Source organism: Macaca fascicularis, chromosome 1 (assembly GCF_037993035.2).
Source record: "Macaca fascicularis isolate 582-1 chromosome 1, T2T-MFA8v1.1".
Lineage (NCBI taxonomy): Eukaryota > Metazoa > Chordata > Mammalia > Primates > Cercopithecidae > Macaca > Macaca fascicularis.
Genome location: NC_088375.1, coordinates 173254224 through 173271921, shown reverse-complemented (window position 1 = coordinate 173271921; position 17698 = coordinate 173254224). Strand labels below are relative to the sequence as shown.

Here is a 17698-nt window from a genome sequence, read left to right as displayed (position 1 = left end):
GGGTGGAGAAGTCTAAAGGTGGCAGATGCTATCCAGTGTCTGAAGGGCTTCTTGGCTGGAAAGGTTAGTTTGGGAATTCATTTCTGGCAAGAGGCCAGATCTTCTGGCATATTACTGCAGGATGTATCTGGGAGAATTTTTGAAATAACTGGACTTTTTACTTCAATGTTATTTTCACTCCAACTGGACTTTATCTTCCTGCACAATCCACACTAAGGTCTCCGCGATCGATAGGCTCTCAACCTGAGTCATGTTTGGGAAGAGCAGGAGCGAGGAGGCACGCCGTGGAATGATTATTACAATGTGGCCACGCTCTGCTGAGCTCTGGCCTCCACTCCCACGCCTCTCTTTTTAAACAAGAAAGGTTACCTCCCTGGGCCACCATTGGGCCAACCCCAAGTGTGACTGTCTGCACTTGTTAGACAACAGGCATTTAATTAAAATTGGAATCCGATGTGTAGAAAACATACATTTTTTCATTTCATAGCTCCCCAGGAAGTCATATTCCCTTCCTTCCCCACTGTCCTCGACTCTCCCCCTGCCAAAAAAATTTTTTTTAAAAATTGCGAAGGAAAAGATTATTTTAATGTGAAAATCAAAAATTACAAAGGGCTAGGCTGCTTCTTTATTTTTTGCCTTTGGGGGAGACATTAGCCAATCAGAAAGCCTGTATTGTGTCTTCAGACCAGGAGCCAGCTTTTTGATGGCTAACTTCCCATATGGAAAAGGGTTTGTCCCATTTCAGGGCATTAAAATACAGCGTTTAATGAATTTGCAACTGAAAACTTTTATCTTGCTCTTATGCGATAGAAAGTGTGGCCTGTCTTCTGATATTTGTTGGACTTTGTGGAATCAATAAATACAAAGAAACAGATAATAAACATGAGGCCCGAGTGGAAAAAGAAAGCCGCGAAAGCCCCTCGCCACTGCCTTTTCCGCAGCAGAGCCATCTACTGCACTGTCTGGGCTCCACCCAGAAAATCCGGCAGTGCCATCATGACCAAATAGATAGGAACTCTGGACAATTTCATTGGGTCATTGTCCCCTTAATCTCCACGCTGCACCTCAGATCTCAAGCAGCTTCCGTGGCGCGGGCTCCATTTAATGGATAGAATCTATTTTTCATGAAAAAGCAGGAAATAAGCTGTCTCTTTCATAAAAAGATTTACAAAATGTAATCATTGTTGAAATATTCCCTTTGAACTGCCGTGTCCACGGGGGTCTCCGGCTCCCAGAGTCGTGCTTCATTAGAACCCCGTCATAAGCGGCTCCAGAAGGGCAGGTACGCTGGTGGTGCCCGGCTTTGATGTCTTGAATGAATGAAAGAAAAGCACAATAAAAAAGAGCTGTTGATCAAGCATAAAATACTCTTTAAGCTGACAGAATAGCAGCGTTAACACACCCTAAGCTGCTTTTAGTTTTTCCCTTTTTTCCTCACATTTTCCTGTGCTTTGTGTACAGTGGGGGTTTGTATTTTATAAGAAGTCTCTGATCTATGTAGTATGCCATTCGCTAACAAAAACCAAAATAGGATTGTTTCTGTCCCACTTGGTTGCCTGACTACTCCCTCCCTTCCTCCCCTTTTCTCCTCACCCCCAACCTCCAAGGCGTGCAGTTTAGCCTTGCAACGCAAGGGCCCAAATGCCTTTCATAAACTTGAGCCAATTCCTTTTGTGTTGTTGCTTTCGCCGCTCTGATTTTAATATCGCAATTAAAGACAGATTTTTACTTTCTCAAGAACTTTCTCTTGCAACTGGGGAAATGGAATTGACACAGCTGCTACTTTTAACTAAGAAATTATGTCATTAAATAAGAGAAAGCCACCTTGTAGAGCGATTTGCTTTCCCGGGGACTTTAGGTCTCACATGGACCCTAAGGCCCCAGAAACCTTTTACAGTGAGAGAACCCAGCTACCCTGGCTTCCTGGTTTTCTGTAGTAACCCCTAGCCAGGCTTTTAATCCGCACAAAAACTGATAAAGTTGTTACCTCCATTTCCTGGAGTCTAAAACTGAGACCTAGTGATGCTAACTTGCCTAAGGTAGTATCTAACTAGTTCATAATGGTGCCAGGATTTTTGTCATTCGGACCCCAGAGTCCTGGCTCTTACAGCTGTGCACGCAGCTCTCTAGTAAGATTTTGAAGCAAATGCAGGTGGGCCAGAGTGCAATGTTTAATCCAGCAGTCTTTGATTTCATGAGGTAAACGGTTACTTGATGAAAAATGGAAAGGAAGGGAGACCAAGAGAAAAATGTACTTGGTGGTAAGAGAGACACTAGGGCAAGCTGGAATCTCGTGAAAGATTCGGACTCTGGATGAACAGTCAAAATAATTGGATTCTGTATGCACTCTCAAGGTTTGGAGGTACTGGATGGCTTATTGGGTAAAAAGATTAGTGTTTTCCCGTCTTGAGGTTTGAACCAAAACGGAGGTCTTGGCTGGGAGCAGCACAGTCATTCTCCAGGGATCAGTGGTTTGGACAACTCCTCTGAGCTTGTAGTAAGTAGGCAGCAGTCCATGTTACAAAACTATTGCACATGCTACTGACGCAGTTGGCCGCAGTTGGCCCCGTTGCAACAACTCTCCCATCGAAACTGCCTGAAGTGGCTTGTGGAGACTTGTGTCCCTCGAGGGAGAGTGTCTGTCATTTGGGGAGACATGGTCATGTGGCACGAGCATGCTAGAAGTCATCCATCCAGATGCCTTGCTTTGCACTTGTTGGGGTGACTGACCCCAGGCTTTGAGAACCTCGGATACAGCTTGTTCTTCCTTCCCTCCTTTATTTACTTAACAGTATTTATTACATGCCTACCCTGGCATCCCTTAGATAGCCAGCTTGCCTGGGATGAAAACAGGTAATTAAACTTTAGCAACTGTGACAGAGGAGAATCCTGAGGGTAAAGGCCCCAAGAAGACCCCTCTGAAGAAGGAACATCTAATCTTAGAACCCAGGGACTAGCAAGCATTAGCAAAGCCAAGGAGAGGGAAAGCCCGAGCCCTGGCCTGGCAGGGAGGAAGCATTTGGCTTTGGGGGATCTGGAAAAGTTTAAGGCAACACAAGTGTTGAGGACAAGTGGTGAAAAGATAAGGCCACAAAGGTGCCTGGGGCCAGTCCCGGCCCATTACTGTTTTAATAGTTTTCTGTACAATAAACAAGTCTCGGTTCGGAGTTACTGAAAACAGACTTTCTTTAATTAAGAAAGTAAAATCAGGCAAGAAAAATGATTACAGAGATCAAAGCCTAAGGCTGGCAGCACCAGTAACTAACACCCGTGTGCAGCATGACCCCCTTTTCAGAAGAAACCAGTGTACATCACTGCTGCCTCTTACGAATACAGAATGGTCCTCACAAGACTCTGAGGTTCCCAGGACAGGGACTGGCTTGCTTGAAGTCACACTGCTGGTCAGTGGAAAAGGCGACACCAATCCTGAGTCCTTTGGACACTGGATACTGGGCATCGTTCATTGCCAAAAGTTTACAAAATCCTGTTGGGAGAAAAGCAGGCTCTCTGGTATCATTTAGGGTCTAGAATCTAGCCCCTGCTTCCTGATAGACAAGAAAGTCCTTCAGGACAGGGACTATATTTTACTCATTATATCCACAGAGCCAGCGTACATAGCACCTAGCACATAGAAGGCCCTTAGTGCTTATTGAATGAGTGAATAAATGCTCCCAAATGGTTTATGCGAATGTGAGAAACTTGCAGTCCGCTCAGAGGCCCCGTCCACTTCCATCATATTGAGATGGGGAGAAGAGACTACCTGGCTTTTGGCTGATTTGCCAGGGACAACTCATTTGGGCTCAACAGTAGACTTGAGTCCATCCACACAAGTGCGGGAAGCCAAAAATGACCCACTGGAGCAGTGTGACCCAGCAAAGCTAGCAGGAGAGAATGCACAGCAGTGACAGCAGCTCCTGGAGTCTTGACTTATTGGTTGGCTGAGCCTCTTCGGGGGCTGATGAGGAGCTGGGCCTGCAGGGTGCAGGGAGGCCAGCCTGTGTTTGCATGTTTCCGTTTTCTGCGTGTGAATGTCCTCAAATAACCCACCTTGCCTGCAGAAGAAAGCCAAGTGTCACACCCAGTGCTGGATTCCACATTAACAACCTCCTTCCGCAGTGTTCAACTTTGCCCTTGAGGCCTTTTGTTTAAGCTTTTAATCTGAAAAACAGATTCTGCTGCATCACAGTCCTCTCTGCCCTCTCTGCCCCTGCCACCCTAGCACTCTCTGCTCCTTTTGGGGGATAAAGTAAAATAGAAAATAGAAAACATGTTTCTCAGACATTTTTCTTTTTCCTCTAGAATGTGCATCCTGCCCTGTTAGTAAAAAGAGGATGTAAAAAGCCTTTTAAAATGTTGTTGCACACATTAGAGCATTTGTTGTTAACTCAGGGGTTGAGGCCATGGTCCTCATCAGCTGTGTCTTCGGCAGCCCCATGACCACATTTTGGAAGATGGCCCGTGTGTTCTGATTGCTCTCTGTGAGGCGTAAGAAATGGAAGAGATTGGCACCGTCAGAGGTACCTTCTGCCATTTGAGGCTTCCTGTTTAGGATGCAGTCGGATAGATATTGTTTATGGTTCATAAAACCCGACTACTGTGAGTATTCCAGAATCCCAGCGGAATGGGATTCGAACTTTCATGGAGCTGTAAATTAACGGGCGGCAAGTGTGATAAACTCCTCAGAGAACTGTGAGGGGGAAAAAGTCGCGCTGCAATGGTTAAATGAAATTTTATAAGCACATTCAGTGTGGAGCTGTTTTGCATTACATGAGTTGAATACCTTAGAGACGCCACATCTGCAGGCAGTTTATTAAATCCTTAGTCAGCACTTTTCCAACCTGATGAGATTACTTCTTCATTTGACTGGAGAAAAGGAAAGCTGAGCTCTTGTCCTGGACTGCAGATTTCTTTTGATGTTTCACCTTGAACACTGAAAGAGGACAGTCACCCCCCTTCCTTCCCCACTCCCGCTCAGCACATCCCAAACTGTAGACATTGTGAATGTTACCAACTAATTTTACGTAACTGGAGCCTTGGTGGGAGTGTGCATTTATGGACCTCCACAACAACTATAGCTGAAAGTTCCTGAGGAAAAAAATAGATCAAAGCTCTGTGTTTACTTCCTTAATGTAAATGTATCAAGATAGCATCATCCTATATCGTATTGTAATAATGCCACTCACTGCACATAAGGGAGGGAGATTCCTTTGTAGTCCATTTGGATACAGTAGAGTAGATTAAGGGGCTATAAAGTACGAAGGCAAAAACCATATGAAACCTAAGCTTATGTCACTAAATGTCTGAGGATGGTCTTTGTTTAATGTGTCAACATTTTCCCAGTGATTAGCTACTCAACCCCAACAATCGAATAATCTCAGATTTCTTTTATGTTTTTCCTATATGACCCAGGAAGAAAATATGCAAAACCATTCCTCAATTAATGTTCTAAAACTTGTACTGCTTGCATAATAGAAATTATAAGAAAATATCACAAGAGAAAAGTAGGCTTTTACAAACATTATATTGTCCATCTGGTGTTACTAGCAGCTCATAGAAGTTTCTGGAAATTGATTGGCTTACACATGTGTGACTGTCACACTCATCCCAATGGGATTATGAGTATCTTTAACTACAAACTGATTAGGAGAAAATTCAGGGAGATGTATGAATTGTGATTATTATTATTATTAGAACTCTCTATCTGCCATCTCTGCAAATAAGTGATTTAATCAGAGACTTCAAAAAAAAAAAAAAATTCCCTGTGTGGTTCCCCTAACCAACTTCCTATTCTGGAAAACCTTGGTCAAGTAGCTGGGTTAATTGTCATGAAGATTAGTGTGATGTTGAAATAAGTACTAATGGTCAAATTATAGGAGTGAACAAGTTTAAGAATAGGTTTTGGTTTGGGCCTGAAAGGGTTAATTAAGGTTTTTTCACGGGTTATTAAAGACCCCCAACCTCTGCCTTCAGGAGTCATATTGACACCCCACCACAGGGCAGCTCAGCCCCTCTATTGACATGTTGCTGGTCAGAGCACAATAGCCTTCTGTGTCTGCAAATCATTGCTAAAATCATCTCAAGGAAAAAAAAAGTTTGAAAGCTTTAACGTTAGACAAAAGCCCAAGAGTTGCAGCGCGCAGCTCAAAAACCCGGAGTCAGCAACTTCTATTGATTAAAAACTAACCTTTAAAGTAACTCTGAGAGTGTGTGGTTAGCATTTAAATTTAAACATGTCATGAGTTGATTTGTGTTACTGAATACCAACTCAGAAGGAGTAACATTCACATCGCATTTTTTTTTTCTAATTCCCTTAAGCAGCTAAAGTATTTCATGAAATGTCAATAGGGCAAAAAGAAAAAGAGGAGGGGGGCTGATGCTGGGCCTTGTAGTTTTCTTTCCCATGCAAATATCCACCCCCCAAAAGAAAAGTGTGGAGAGTGAAACACAATAATTAGTTCTTTGTCTAACTTTCCCAAGTGCCAGAGAAAGACAGATTAATTAAATATACAATAGTGTTGGTTTTTGGAGTGGGGGTCTTGCTTGCTGTGTAGGTCATAAATTAGGCAGAATAAATACTTCAATGTGTTTGCAGTGGGCCTGCTACGTCAGAACCACTGGAAGGTTGGTGGGAGGAGAGCAGAGGGTTTCTTGCTAATGATAGTCACGTCTGGGTCTGTCTGGTTGCTCTTAGCAACCAGACATGATGTAACACCAGGATGAACTTGAACTTGGGGGACTTGAAAAGCGAACAATAGACCAGAGCAATCAATAAAGCCTATTTCAGTGAAGGATTACAGAGCTGCTCTGGGGTAACCTTGTCGGCAAGGCACATACTGAATAGTAAGATGTGTGAAGAAACTTTTTTTTTTTTTTTTTTTTTTTTTTGCTTTGCTTTTTAAGAGAAGTGCAGAGGCACTGCAGATTTTTGTAGTGCCCTGAGGTCTCTTCCAGAAACTGTGGTGTGGAAAACTGCTCCCCCTGCTGACTCACTGGGTGCCAGGCCTTTGCTTCAAGAACTACCTTAGTGTCAGATTAAAGAAGTCTGGAATTTCACAACCCGACTTAGAAAGTGTGAAAACAGAAATAGTAAGCATTATTCCCCACACCCAAAGTTTGAGCCCGTTTTGTAGAAGAGAGGAAGCAGCTCTAACGTGGATCAGAGTCAGCTGTTAGGTAGAGGCCTACTAGAAACACACTTTGGGGCTCGCCTTCTCTCTCCTTTCTCTGCCCCTCTTCTTTCTTTTATCCAGTTAGATTTAGGCCGTGTGTATTTGCCAGGCTGATTTCCTTTCAGGACACAAGAGGCTTTATTGTGTTCCTCAAAGCATGTGGTCAAAGAATAACATCTAAAAGTCTACAGGATGAGTAGTTTTTCGGTTTGGGCTTCAGTTTTTTCAACTTCTCTGGAAATCAAAGGTGGCTTGTGTGACTAGGAAATCTTATACCAAACTCCATGTAGCTATCACTTAGCCATTCATCCCTGGGGACCAAACGAGTCCTTACTTTACCTAATTGAATCTCTTCCACAGGGATGATCCTTCACCTGCCTGAAGCTACCCAATTAGAACCCTTTCTGATACCGTCAACTTAAAGAATTCAGAAGCCTCGACTTTTGTTAGGCTTTGGTAATTTTTCTGTAAATAATGATAAATGTAGTGAATTTGTCAGGTATCTCTAGAGAAAAGTCGGCAAAAGCCACATACTTTTTTATTTCACTGGAGAAGTTAACTCTGATGTTAGTCCATAATTGCTCATTCTGTCTAGCTAACAGAAAAAGAAATGCCAGCAGATAAAGTGATAGATGATCAGACAATTGCTCAAAGCTAATGACCTAAGAATTTACGAAAGGAAAAAGGTAACCAGTAACTGGGCCCAGCAGGTACACAGAAGGCTCTAAATAAATGCTGCATGAATGCAAGCATGAATGAAGTGTATGCAGTGGCCTCATTTTTCCTTTGGTCACTGTGGGACTTAATAGAGTAAAATCTTGATCCTACTTAGTTATTATGTTTCATGTTTGAAAATCCTATTTTAGATATATTGGGCTGAAAGGAGCATCTTCCCTCATAAAATCTGACATATAGAAGGAAAGAAAAATACTGCGACTTGCTCAAAATCACCCAGGAAGACTGGGTCCAGCACTTTTTCCACCTTACCTCCACTTACTCTTGTATCACTATTGACCATCTGGGCCTGTTAGGAGAGTGTCACAATCATGTATTTAGTGCCTGCACCTCATTTGAAAGGAGATGTTGAAAATCATCAGAGTAGCCATTCATTGCCACATGAAGCCCCTCCCTTCACCCATTCTCCATTCATTCAACTCTTCTTCATTAAGAACGTTCTGTATTCCAGGCACTGGGCTAGGCACTGAGGATTGAATGATAAACAAGATGGTCAAGTTTCCTGCCCTCCTATAACTGCCCCCATCAGATAAGGAAACCCTTATTTGTATTTCAAGTGAACAGAAATACCTCATTTTGTAAGACACGCTCAGAATGTTAGAAAACCCCAACGAAGACAATGAATTATAATTTCAGAAGAGGAAGATCAGTTTCAATGTCACAGGATTTATTATTGTCTGTCATGACTTTACTTTTCCCAGCGAATCCTTCCCACATCCCTAACGTAGATCCTGGTTGCATGGTTGAAAAGGCAACTTCTAAAACATACTTTTTTGCAAAATGTGCTTTTAATTATGTTTTTCCTTTTGTCTTCCAGTCCTGGTACCTGGGATAAAAGTTGCAGCGTCCCACCATCCACCAGACAGACCACCTGACCCCTTCTCAACTCTGTAACATGGACGCAACCTCAACCCAGCGCAGTTACAACTTCACTGTCAGTGGAAGGGGAGAAAAACCGATTCAAATCAACTTGTACATGGAAACAGCAAGCATTATGGTCAAACAGCAAAGGCCATAACCTTTTGGGATTTTTTTTTTTTAAATACTTTAGGGACTGTTGTAATTTCTCATATGGTGCTGGAAATGGTTGGGCTTTGTAACATTTGAAGTGTTTCCATGGTAGCGTGAGCATTAGGTGACGTGGCTAGCAGAGGACTACCCTTGCTCACTGACTTCCTGTTGTAACACACTTTCCTTACGGAGCCCGGCTGTTTCACAGTATTTCATGAATTTACCCACACAGGTGTGATCCTCCTTGAGCATTGAGGAGGCACATGGAGAACTAAATCTTTTGTAGTAGCTGAGATCTGCAATATATAACTTACAGGACAGTCAAAGGGCAATGTTTTTCTGTAACATATTGGAAAAAGAAAATGCAGTTGTATTCCTTTTTTATTTGTTCTTTTAGTTTGTTTTGGTTCAGCAGTCAGCAGTTAAGTATATAACATGGCCCGCAAGGACAATGAATCCACTCACATTGCAGAACAATTCCGAAAATGGCAAACTACTACTACTACTGTTCAGTTTTTTAAAAGTTTTGAAATGCTGCACTTACATTAAAAAAAACAACAACAACAACATTTTTTCAACAATTTCAACAATGACACAAAAATTCACATGGAAATGGGGAAGATGGTCTGTTTTGACAGAAACTGACAGGAATCAATCAAAACAATCGAATTTTGAATTGAGTAAAGTGCAATTTCATTGGATAGCTAAATATCTTTGTAAGATAGAGATTGTTGAAAATTCTATTTTTGTTTTTCAAGTCCTTTCACCCCAGGACTCTAAATTATTGGGGTAAAAAACAGCCTTGCAAGAAAAAGGGGAGCTATTTTTGCTTTTTATGTTTTTTATTGTTAAACTTGTATCCCTTTAAAAACTGAAGGAAATTTAAAAAAAAAACAAAAAAACAAATCTAATGGTGCTTTTACCACAATATGTTAACTACATTAAATGCTAATTAATTATTTTCTGTTATCAAAGCACATGACTAAAATGAAATCATGGTATCTGTTAATTTTATAAGCTAGAAGTCACTATAATGGATTATGCCAATTCTAAAAAATTTTACACGTATCTGGCATCATAGGATTTATCAGTTATCAGACACCTCATTGTACCAGAGATTGTCCAGAAGTTTTAAAGACCTTTGCGTCCCTGAACTGGGCTATGGGAAATAATAATAGTAACAATAATAATAATAATGAAACCAATACTGACACAAATGCTGGTACCCATTCAGATCAAGGGGTACTTGTTAGGGAAAAAAAGAGTTTGCACCCCCAAATGTCCTGTATCTTATGAAAAAAAAACAAAAACAAAAACAAAAAAAAACAAAAAACAAAAAAACCACAGAAACATAAAAAAAAGTGCAAGTGATTTTTCTACCAGACAGCGAAGCACCCCTTTGCTTCCCATGCGACTTCAAGAAGGTTTCCTATACTATACATATATATACGTTCTGGTTGGCAAGCCCTGCTGATCAGAGAAAGTCTCTGCATGTTCTAGTGTTAGTAACTAATTTTTATATAGTTAATGTAGGATAAAGTAGAGTGCATTAAGACACAATATTGTAATCCCTACTCTAGGCACTTGCCTTTAAACTATGTTTTTCAGCCCTTCAGAAGGGTTCTACTACTGTCCTATACAATCAAGTAACTGAAATTCTTGGGAAGACACTTTGCTCCTCATCTTTCCCCCCGAAACAATGTTGTTTTGTTTTGTTTTTTTTCCTTAATTTGCACGAAAACAAAAATTCCATATCAATGTGCCTTGCCCTGGATAGCGATTATTTGTGGAATTGTTGCACATGCTCCTCTATTGAAAGGGGTTTTTCCCTAGTCAAGCATTTGGAGACACTTTTTGTAAATGTGACTTTTATGTCAGCCATCGTCAGTTTCAACATCTAGAACTAAATAGAAAGCTAGTTGTTCCGCAGATAGGAGTAGTCTTTATTGTCCTGTACGGTCGGTGGCAGTGCTATTCTGAGATCTGTAGATGCTTAGAATATCAGTATTTTGGATGTTGCTGCATTTTACAATTTATTTGGAGTCTTCCTTTATTTTCCCCCAGATATATGAAAATATGCAATACCTGCTTATATCATGTAGAAAAGCTTAGCAATTATTAATTTTTCTTTTCTTTTTTTTTATTTGACCAAAGTCGGTGCTGCACTTGGCGCAGTGTGTTTTAGGTGTTTGTCTTTGTACTTTTTTGTGATTTTTGAATGCACGTGCGCAGGAAGGGCTCCTCTTAGAGAAGCAGTCAAACTGTGAAGCACTAAGCTGACCCTGCTTCAAGCAATTTTGTTTTTACAACTGTTCCTTTCACAAGCAAGCCTTAAAAAAAAAAAAAAAGACAACTTCCTTTTTCTTCAGCTCCCACACCCCATTTTTCTTAGCAGACTGCAGTCAATCCACATTCAATAAAAAGTATATAATGCCCATTTTTATATGCACGTTTTTAAACTTCCAAGTTCTGAAAATTGTTTACTGGTTATCTCTATTTAAGGAAAAAAAAATAAAATAAAACATTTTGGATTTTCATATGTGTCTGATAAGTGGTTGAATAGTCGTTTGGCGCTGTTGTATGGTGTGATTGTCAGTGTATGGTGTCACTTCCTATAGCCAGCCAGCATACTTTGCCTTCCCCTATAGCACTTAGCTGGGCATTACTTTATTATGACATATGTGCACTAAAAAAAAAAAAAAAGGAAAAAAAGAAAAAAAAAAAAGAAAAAATAGCAGCTTTCAGTGCTTCACAGTGAAGGGAAAAAAGCCTAGACAAACATTTTGTCAGAACCTTGCAATAAGCCAAGGTATTACCAGTAAATTGGTTGTATATACAATAAAATTGCACCCTTTTTTAAACAAAACAAACTAAGCAATAGTTTGGGCAGTTTTAGTTGTTTTTAGTGAGCATGTTGTAGTCATGACTGCAAAGAGAGAGAATAAACTGCCCACTCAGAAGATATGTAATTTGTATTGTTGTATAGTTTTATTGATTACACTGATTTATTCTACCCTATTTTATAATGCAGGACTTTTGTAATGTTGTTTAAATGAGGAAAAATTTCTGTCAAATTAGCCTAGTGAAATTTCTGATTGTTCATTATAAAGGCAGCGTTCATAGAATTGCTTTTCTTTCTTTTTACCCCCCCTTTGGGAACTGGATTTAAGTTTAAAACTTTCCTGTTTCCTTTTTTTTTTTTTTTTTTGTAAGTATTTAAATACAGTTATTTTTTTCTCTCAATGGTATAGCATATTCCTATGCTTGAGAAGTATAGGTCTACTGAAAAACCATTGTAAATGGACGTTACAGGTATGCTGTATTTTTGAAGGTATTTCGTTGTATTAAGTTTGATGAAGCTAAAATTAGGGAACTCTGAACAGATTTGCAGGAAAAAAAATGTTTTAAAGGCTTTAAAACATTAGGGAGGCAGTCTAGGGTGATAACGAACAGGGGTTAAGTATTAAATACACTAAGTTACATTTTTGTTCATGTTTCATTGTCCAGAAAGCAGCAGGAAACTAGTTCAGTTGTGATCAAGCAGGAAAAAAGAAACACCAACAGTTTCCAGTGTTATTGCTTTTTAGCTTAAAAGCATAGTGAAGATGCTTGAGGAAGACTTTGCTACCTGGGGTGTGTAGACAGACAGACTGAGAGCTATCAGCATTTGAAGGCCCAGCCCTTGACTCTGAGACACATTTGAATTTTTTCTCTCCCATCAAATGGCATTAACAACATTGGGCAAAGATGAGTCCCTCAAATTTCTGTGTGTGTGTTTTTTTGGGGTTTTTTTTCCCCCCTTTGGGAACTGAAGTCAGAGGCACGAGCAGTAAATCTTAGCATTTTTCTGTAGACCTTTTCTTGTGGCCCTTGTCCCTGCCGGCAAAACACGCCTTTTCTGATCATTCGCGGGCAGAGGCCCTCCCAGTAATGCCACTCTCTCCATCCTAGAGAGCCTTCTCTTTCCTCTGAGGTTTGAACCGATGTTCTGCTGCTTCACACCCTGGCATGACAGGTATGGTCAGCCTGCTCCCCAGGCCCGTCCCTGCCGCCAGGTGTGGGCTCTAGGCAGGCTGACAAGGTTGCACCTCCCAAAGGTTGTGATCTTCATTTTCTCACAGTCGAAGTGTGAAGGAACCCAGACTTCCCCGAGCCACGGTGTTCAGTCAGCCCACAGGAATATGCAGGACCCATCTCCAAAAGGTTGTCTTTCATTTTTTTCCAAACCCTTAGCCCCATAAGCTTTGAATCTTGTAGTTACAGTGGCATAAAGGATTGACAAAACCTGGATTAAGGAAAACTTTTGTGCGTGAATTTTTTTTTTTTTTTTTTTTTTTTTAGGGGAAAGGGATTCTAAGAATGTCATTTAATGTACTTTGCCTCATGTCTCTGGAAATATCTTTGTCCATAGTGGTGGTGGTCTCTCTCTCTCCCTCTCTCTCTCTCTCTTTCTTTCTTTGCTTCTGTTTTCTTTCTTGTCTTCATTCTTTCTTTTCTTTTTATTTTTGGTAGCAGGCCTCCATAGAACAAATCTAAAACACAACCACCATAGTAATGTAAGGAGAGCTTCAGTGGCACCTCACAACCCACCTCCGAGATCTGTCCAAAGACAGTCTCAGAAAGCTGCACTGCCCACCGGCTCGGCTTTCATTCAAATAGGCTTCCAAGGCCAATTCTGTCTTGAAGTCAATGCATGTATTTACTGTTTGACAGTAAACCCGCTCTGCCTTCTCCACGTCCAAGGCTGTGCATTCGTCTAATTAGCGTCGTGTATGTTTTCGTTTTATTTTTTCCAATAAAAAAGCAGTGGGATGAAAATTGCTTTGATATATAGCAGGTAACATTGAAGCTATTCCATAGCACTTAACTGTAGTGAATACTGTGTCACCAATTTTGAAATCAATTTAATGTTTAATGCAAATCCATTACATGGTGCTATTATAGGCTGACAAAATGATTTACACAAATGTGACAACTTGGGCTCAATTCACTCTGCTTTCCAACAGTGTAAATGCATAGCAGTGTTTATCTGCATGAGAACTATGCACTAATCTATCTGAAGAAAAAAACTATATCAACTTTGGTATCTACTTTCCGTTTACTCCAATCCTTGCCTTTTTGGTCATTGTTATAATGCCAGCTTTAGGACAGAAAGAATTATAAGAAAACCAGCATAATACCTGATATATTAAAATGTAGTGCCTGTGAAATCTGTATTATATTGCTCTTCTGAAGTAAGATTTTTCTACACCGGTAGCCTTCGCTGTCTGTCAGTCAGGACCTTCTGGTATAGGTGATGTAAAATAACCGTACAATATTAATGCATGCTATTCCATAATGCTTAGTGAACTGTATGAATATTACTCAAAGTTATGTTAGTCTTTTTTTCTGACTTGGTTCTTGTCAGCTAGATTTAAAGGTATTTCACTGAGAACGCAAATTCTGTCTTTTCTTGATTTCGGCTGTTTTCAGTATTTTTGGAGGTATACATTTACTTAAATTCAGTATTACTTGTGTTTTGTTTTTGTTTTTGTTTTTTGTTTCCTTTTTCCTAGGGGACAAGCATGGGTGTTTGATTTCAGAAATCAGTACCTGGCGAGGTTTTTGTCTCAAAACGACTATTTGAATTTCAAGAACTGTGCCGTGAAGACACTCTGAGAACATTTGCAAGTCAGGGGCATTTTCCTTGACCCCCAACTGACGCTGTGCTGAATCTGATACATTTTCTTAATGGACAGTGTTCAGCCAGGTGCCCATGCTTGATCCGTCTTCACACCAGACCTCCTCATATTAAAAGGAAAAATACGAAAAAAAAATTAAGAAATCACATGGCTATTTAGTTTCATGCACAGTTGCAATATCTTCTTCAAAAATAAAACTCTGTACAAACTTTGGGCCCGATTCATAAGAAAAAGAAGTTTGCTATTAACACGGGATTTTTTTTAATGTACTTTTTTTGGTCTAAATTTGAAATGACTTGCTTTCCAAATTAAATAAATTTCATCTCATTTTTTTTTCCCTAAACCAGCACCCATCTGCCTTTTATTCCCCAAAGTTTAGTTACCTTACCGAGATTAGGGGGATGGCATGTGGGGAGCAGATAGTGGAAATGCTTAGAAAGATAAGGGGGACCACCCACAGCTGGGCGTGAGAACAGGGAGGCAGTGTGTGGGGGTGGGACCTCATCTGCGTGCCTAGCATCCTGAGTTTTACATGTAGACGCATTAGCCTATTTGATTCAGAAAAACAGACTTTCCCAAAATGTGTCTGAACCACAAGAGTATACAGTGGAAGTGCTACCTCTAATCTAACCAGAGCACCTTCATGGTGGGAAATGCCCACCAGGTCGTACAATGTGAACTTTTGTATCTCTGTAGTGGTTTCAAGGACATGTAGTGTCCAACATATGGGCCATTTTTCCTGCTGTTTTTATACTCAACTTCTCAAAATGAAAAAAGCTTTTATTTTTCCTTTGACTTTATTTGTGTTGTTCTTATTTTTTAAATTTTTATTTTTTGGTAATAGTCTGTAAATTAGCCTTTTTGGGTTTTTTTTGGTTTTTTTTTTTTTTGGTTTTTTTTTTTTTTTTTTTTTTTGACATTGCAACCGAAGGTCATAAGGCCGCTCGCTCCGCTGGGACGGAGGCTTGAGAGAGCTGCCAGCTCGGTGCCTTCTCCCTGGTCTCAGACCATCGTCTCTGCACTGCGAAGGCATTTGGTAGCCTCACCACTGAGATACTAACTAGACCTAGACTAGGAGCTTTATCAGGTTCTAGGAGGTCCTTTAGGAAGACTCTCAAAGGCAAATCCCTGATCTCCCATCCCACCCTTAGCCCTGCCCTCTCACCAGAGCAAAATTCACTGGGGACTTTTCCCACCACACATGGAAATCTGTCCACTCGGAATACCTCCGTTTTCCATTTCAAATTGTAGGGGGAGGGGATGGAGCACTTCCAGTGATGGTAAGAAATCTGTTATGAAACGAAACACCCCCCGTGTTAATAACTTGGTCTGAAATCTGTTTTTATGAGCCGGGCCCCCTGTGCCTCTAGTATACTTGTATTGACTCTCATAGTTACCCTTTTAGTTTTACTGTGTTCTGTGAAAATTTGTAATTGGTTGAGAATCACTGTGGGCGTCCATTCTTATTCAACTAAATCTCCACAGGTTTTTTGAGCTGGTGTGGATTAGTTTAACTCTTGTATTCAACCATTAGTGCTACCACCTTCTCACATTACAATACAATTACTGGAAGCAAGTACTGCATTTCCTATGCAACAAAAAAGGAAAAATAAAAAATTGCTAATGCTATGGAAGCTGTGTCATCATTTGCTTTACAGCATGCCTGGGTGATTGAGTGACGGTCACGGGTGTGGACTGGAGGCTCCCACAGAAGATGGTCTTTAAGCACCGTGGGATTTGTCAGGCACATAGCATCCTTGGCTGTGTTCTGATGGTCAGTGTTATTTTTTCACCTACCTAGACAAATACAGGACTTGACACTCACGTAGTGTTTACTGTGTACTTGATATTGTTCTGAGTGTCATGTAGATTGTATCAGTTGGGACCCAATTGGGAATCAGGAATAGGATTCAGTGGGTTTTCCAACAGGGGCTGTAAAGTTGCCTAGGTATCAGTAACTGCGGGATACAGCCACCACCCCTGGAGCTGGGGAAACTGAAGGGAAAGGCGGGCTTACCAGAACCTAGGCACTCAAGGAGGGACACCACACAGCTGATAATTGGGTCTTTTCTGAGGGGGGTGGTCACCACGAGGGTGGGGACAACACATGGCCAGTGGCCAGACCTCTGAGAAGACATGGGGTGCTGGTGCTAGAATCACTGCGGTGAATGAAGGGGAGATTAGTACTTCTGAGAAGGTGAGGTGTGGCTGGTGCCAGAGTGCCCAAAGGAGCTGGAGGCTGCAGGTGCAGCTGTCCACTGCTGCGGTGGCATTGTGGACAGAAACTGAAACCAGAAAGAAGTCCCTTCGCCCTCTTCCTCCTCCTCCTAGGCTCCTGCCTGTGTCTCCCATGGGCTGGACCTAATGGTAGCTATCAGGCAAGGGAGTCTGGAAAAGGTAACGAGAAAAATACCAGCACCAACCCCATGAAGCAGAATATAGATGAGACAGCTTGGAGACAAGACGATACGTAAATAACAGCAGACATATCTCAGTCCATTCAAACCTCACACCTGGGGAGATAGGTACTGCTTTTATCCTCTTATAGATGAGGAAACCAAGGCAGAGGGAGATTAAATAATTTATCCAAGGCCATATAGTGTGTAATTGACACAGTGGGATTTGAATCCAAGAAATCTGGCCCCAACCTCCATCCTATAATCACTGCAATATATTGACTCTTAATTATTTATTCAATAAATACTAATTGAGTGCCTACTGTGTACCAGAGACCATACCAGGGGCTAGAAATAGCAAGTAAAGATTGGGCATCTATGCTGATAAAGTATGCATTCTAGTGGACAAAAGAAACATTCAAATAATGTTTGAACAGCAGCAAAGGTAAGCACGTGGTTGTGATACATGCCATAAATGATATACATTGATGCAGGAGGATGCCATGAGCTCAAGATTTCAAGACCAGCCTGGGCAACAGAGGGAGACCCCATCTCTACCAAAAATTTAAAAATTTAAAAATTGGCTGAGCATGGTGGTGTGCACCTGTGGTTCCAGCTACTTGGGAGGCTGAGGTGGGAGGAGGGCTTGAACTTGGAAGGTTGAGGCTGCAGTGAGATATGAGTGACAGAGCGAGACCCTGTCTCA

The 17698-nt window shown here is 41.0% G+C and overlaps 1 protein-coding gene across 16 annotated transcripts in view; it reads left to right on the top strand.

Moving 5' to 3' along the window:
* The window catches only part of NFIA (nuclear factor I A), a 607688-nt gene extending 591463 nt beyond the window's left edge, over nt 1-16225 (top strand). For all 16 annotated transcript variants that reach the window (XM_045386128.3, XM_074005410.1, XM_065521609.2 and 13 more), the window contains one exon: nt 8722-16225. In XM_045386128.3, the coding sequence (XP_045242063.1) occupies nt 8722-8739 (18 nt within the window). In that variant the 3' untranslated portion in view covers nt 8740-16225. The remainder of the gene's footprint in view (nt 1-8721) is intronic.
* Nucleotides 16226-17698: the final 1473 nt, after the last annotated feature.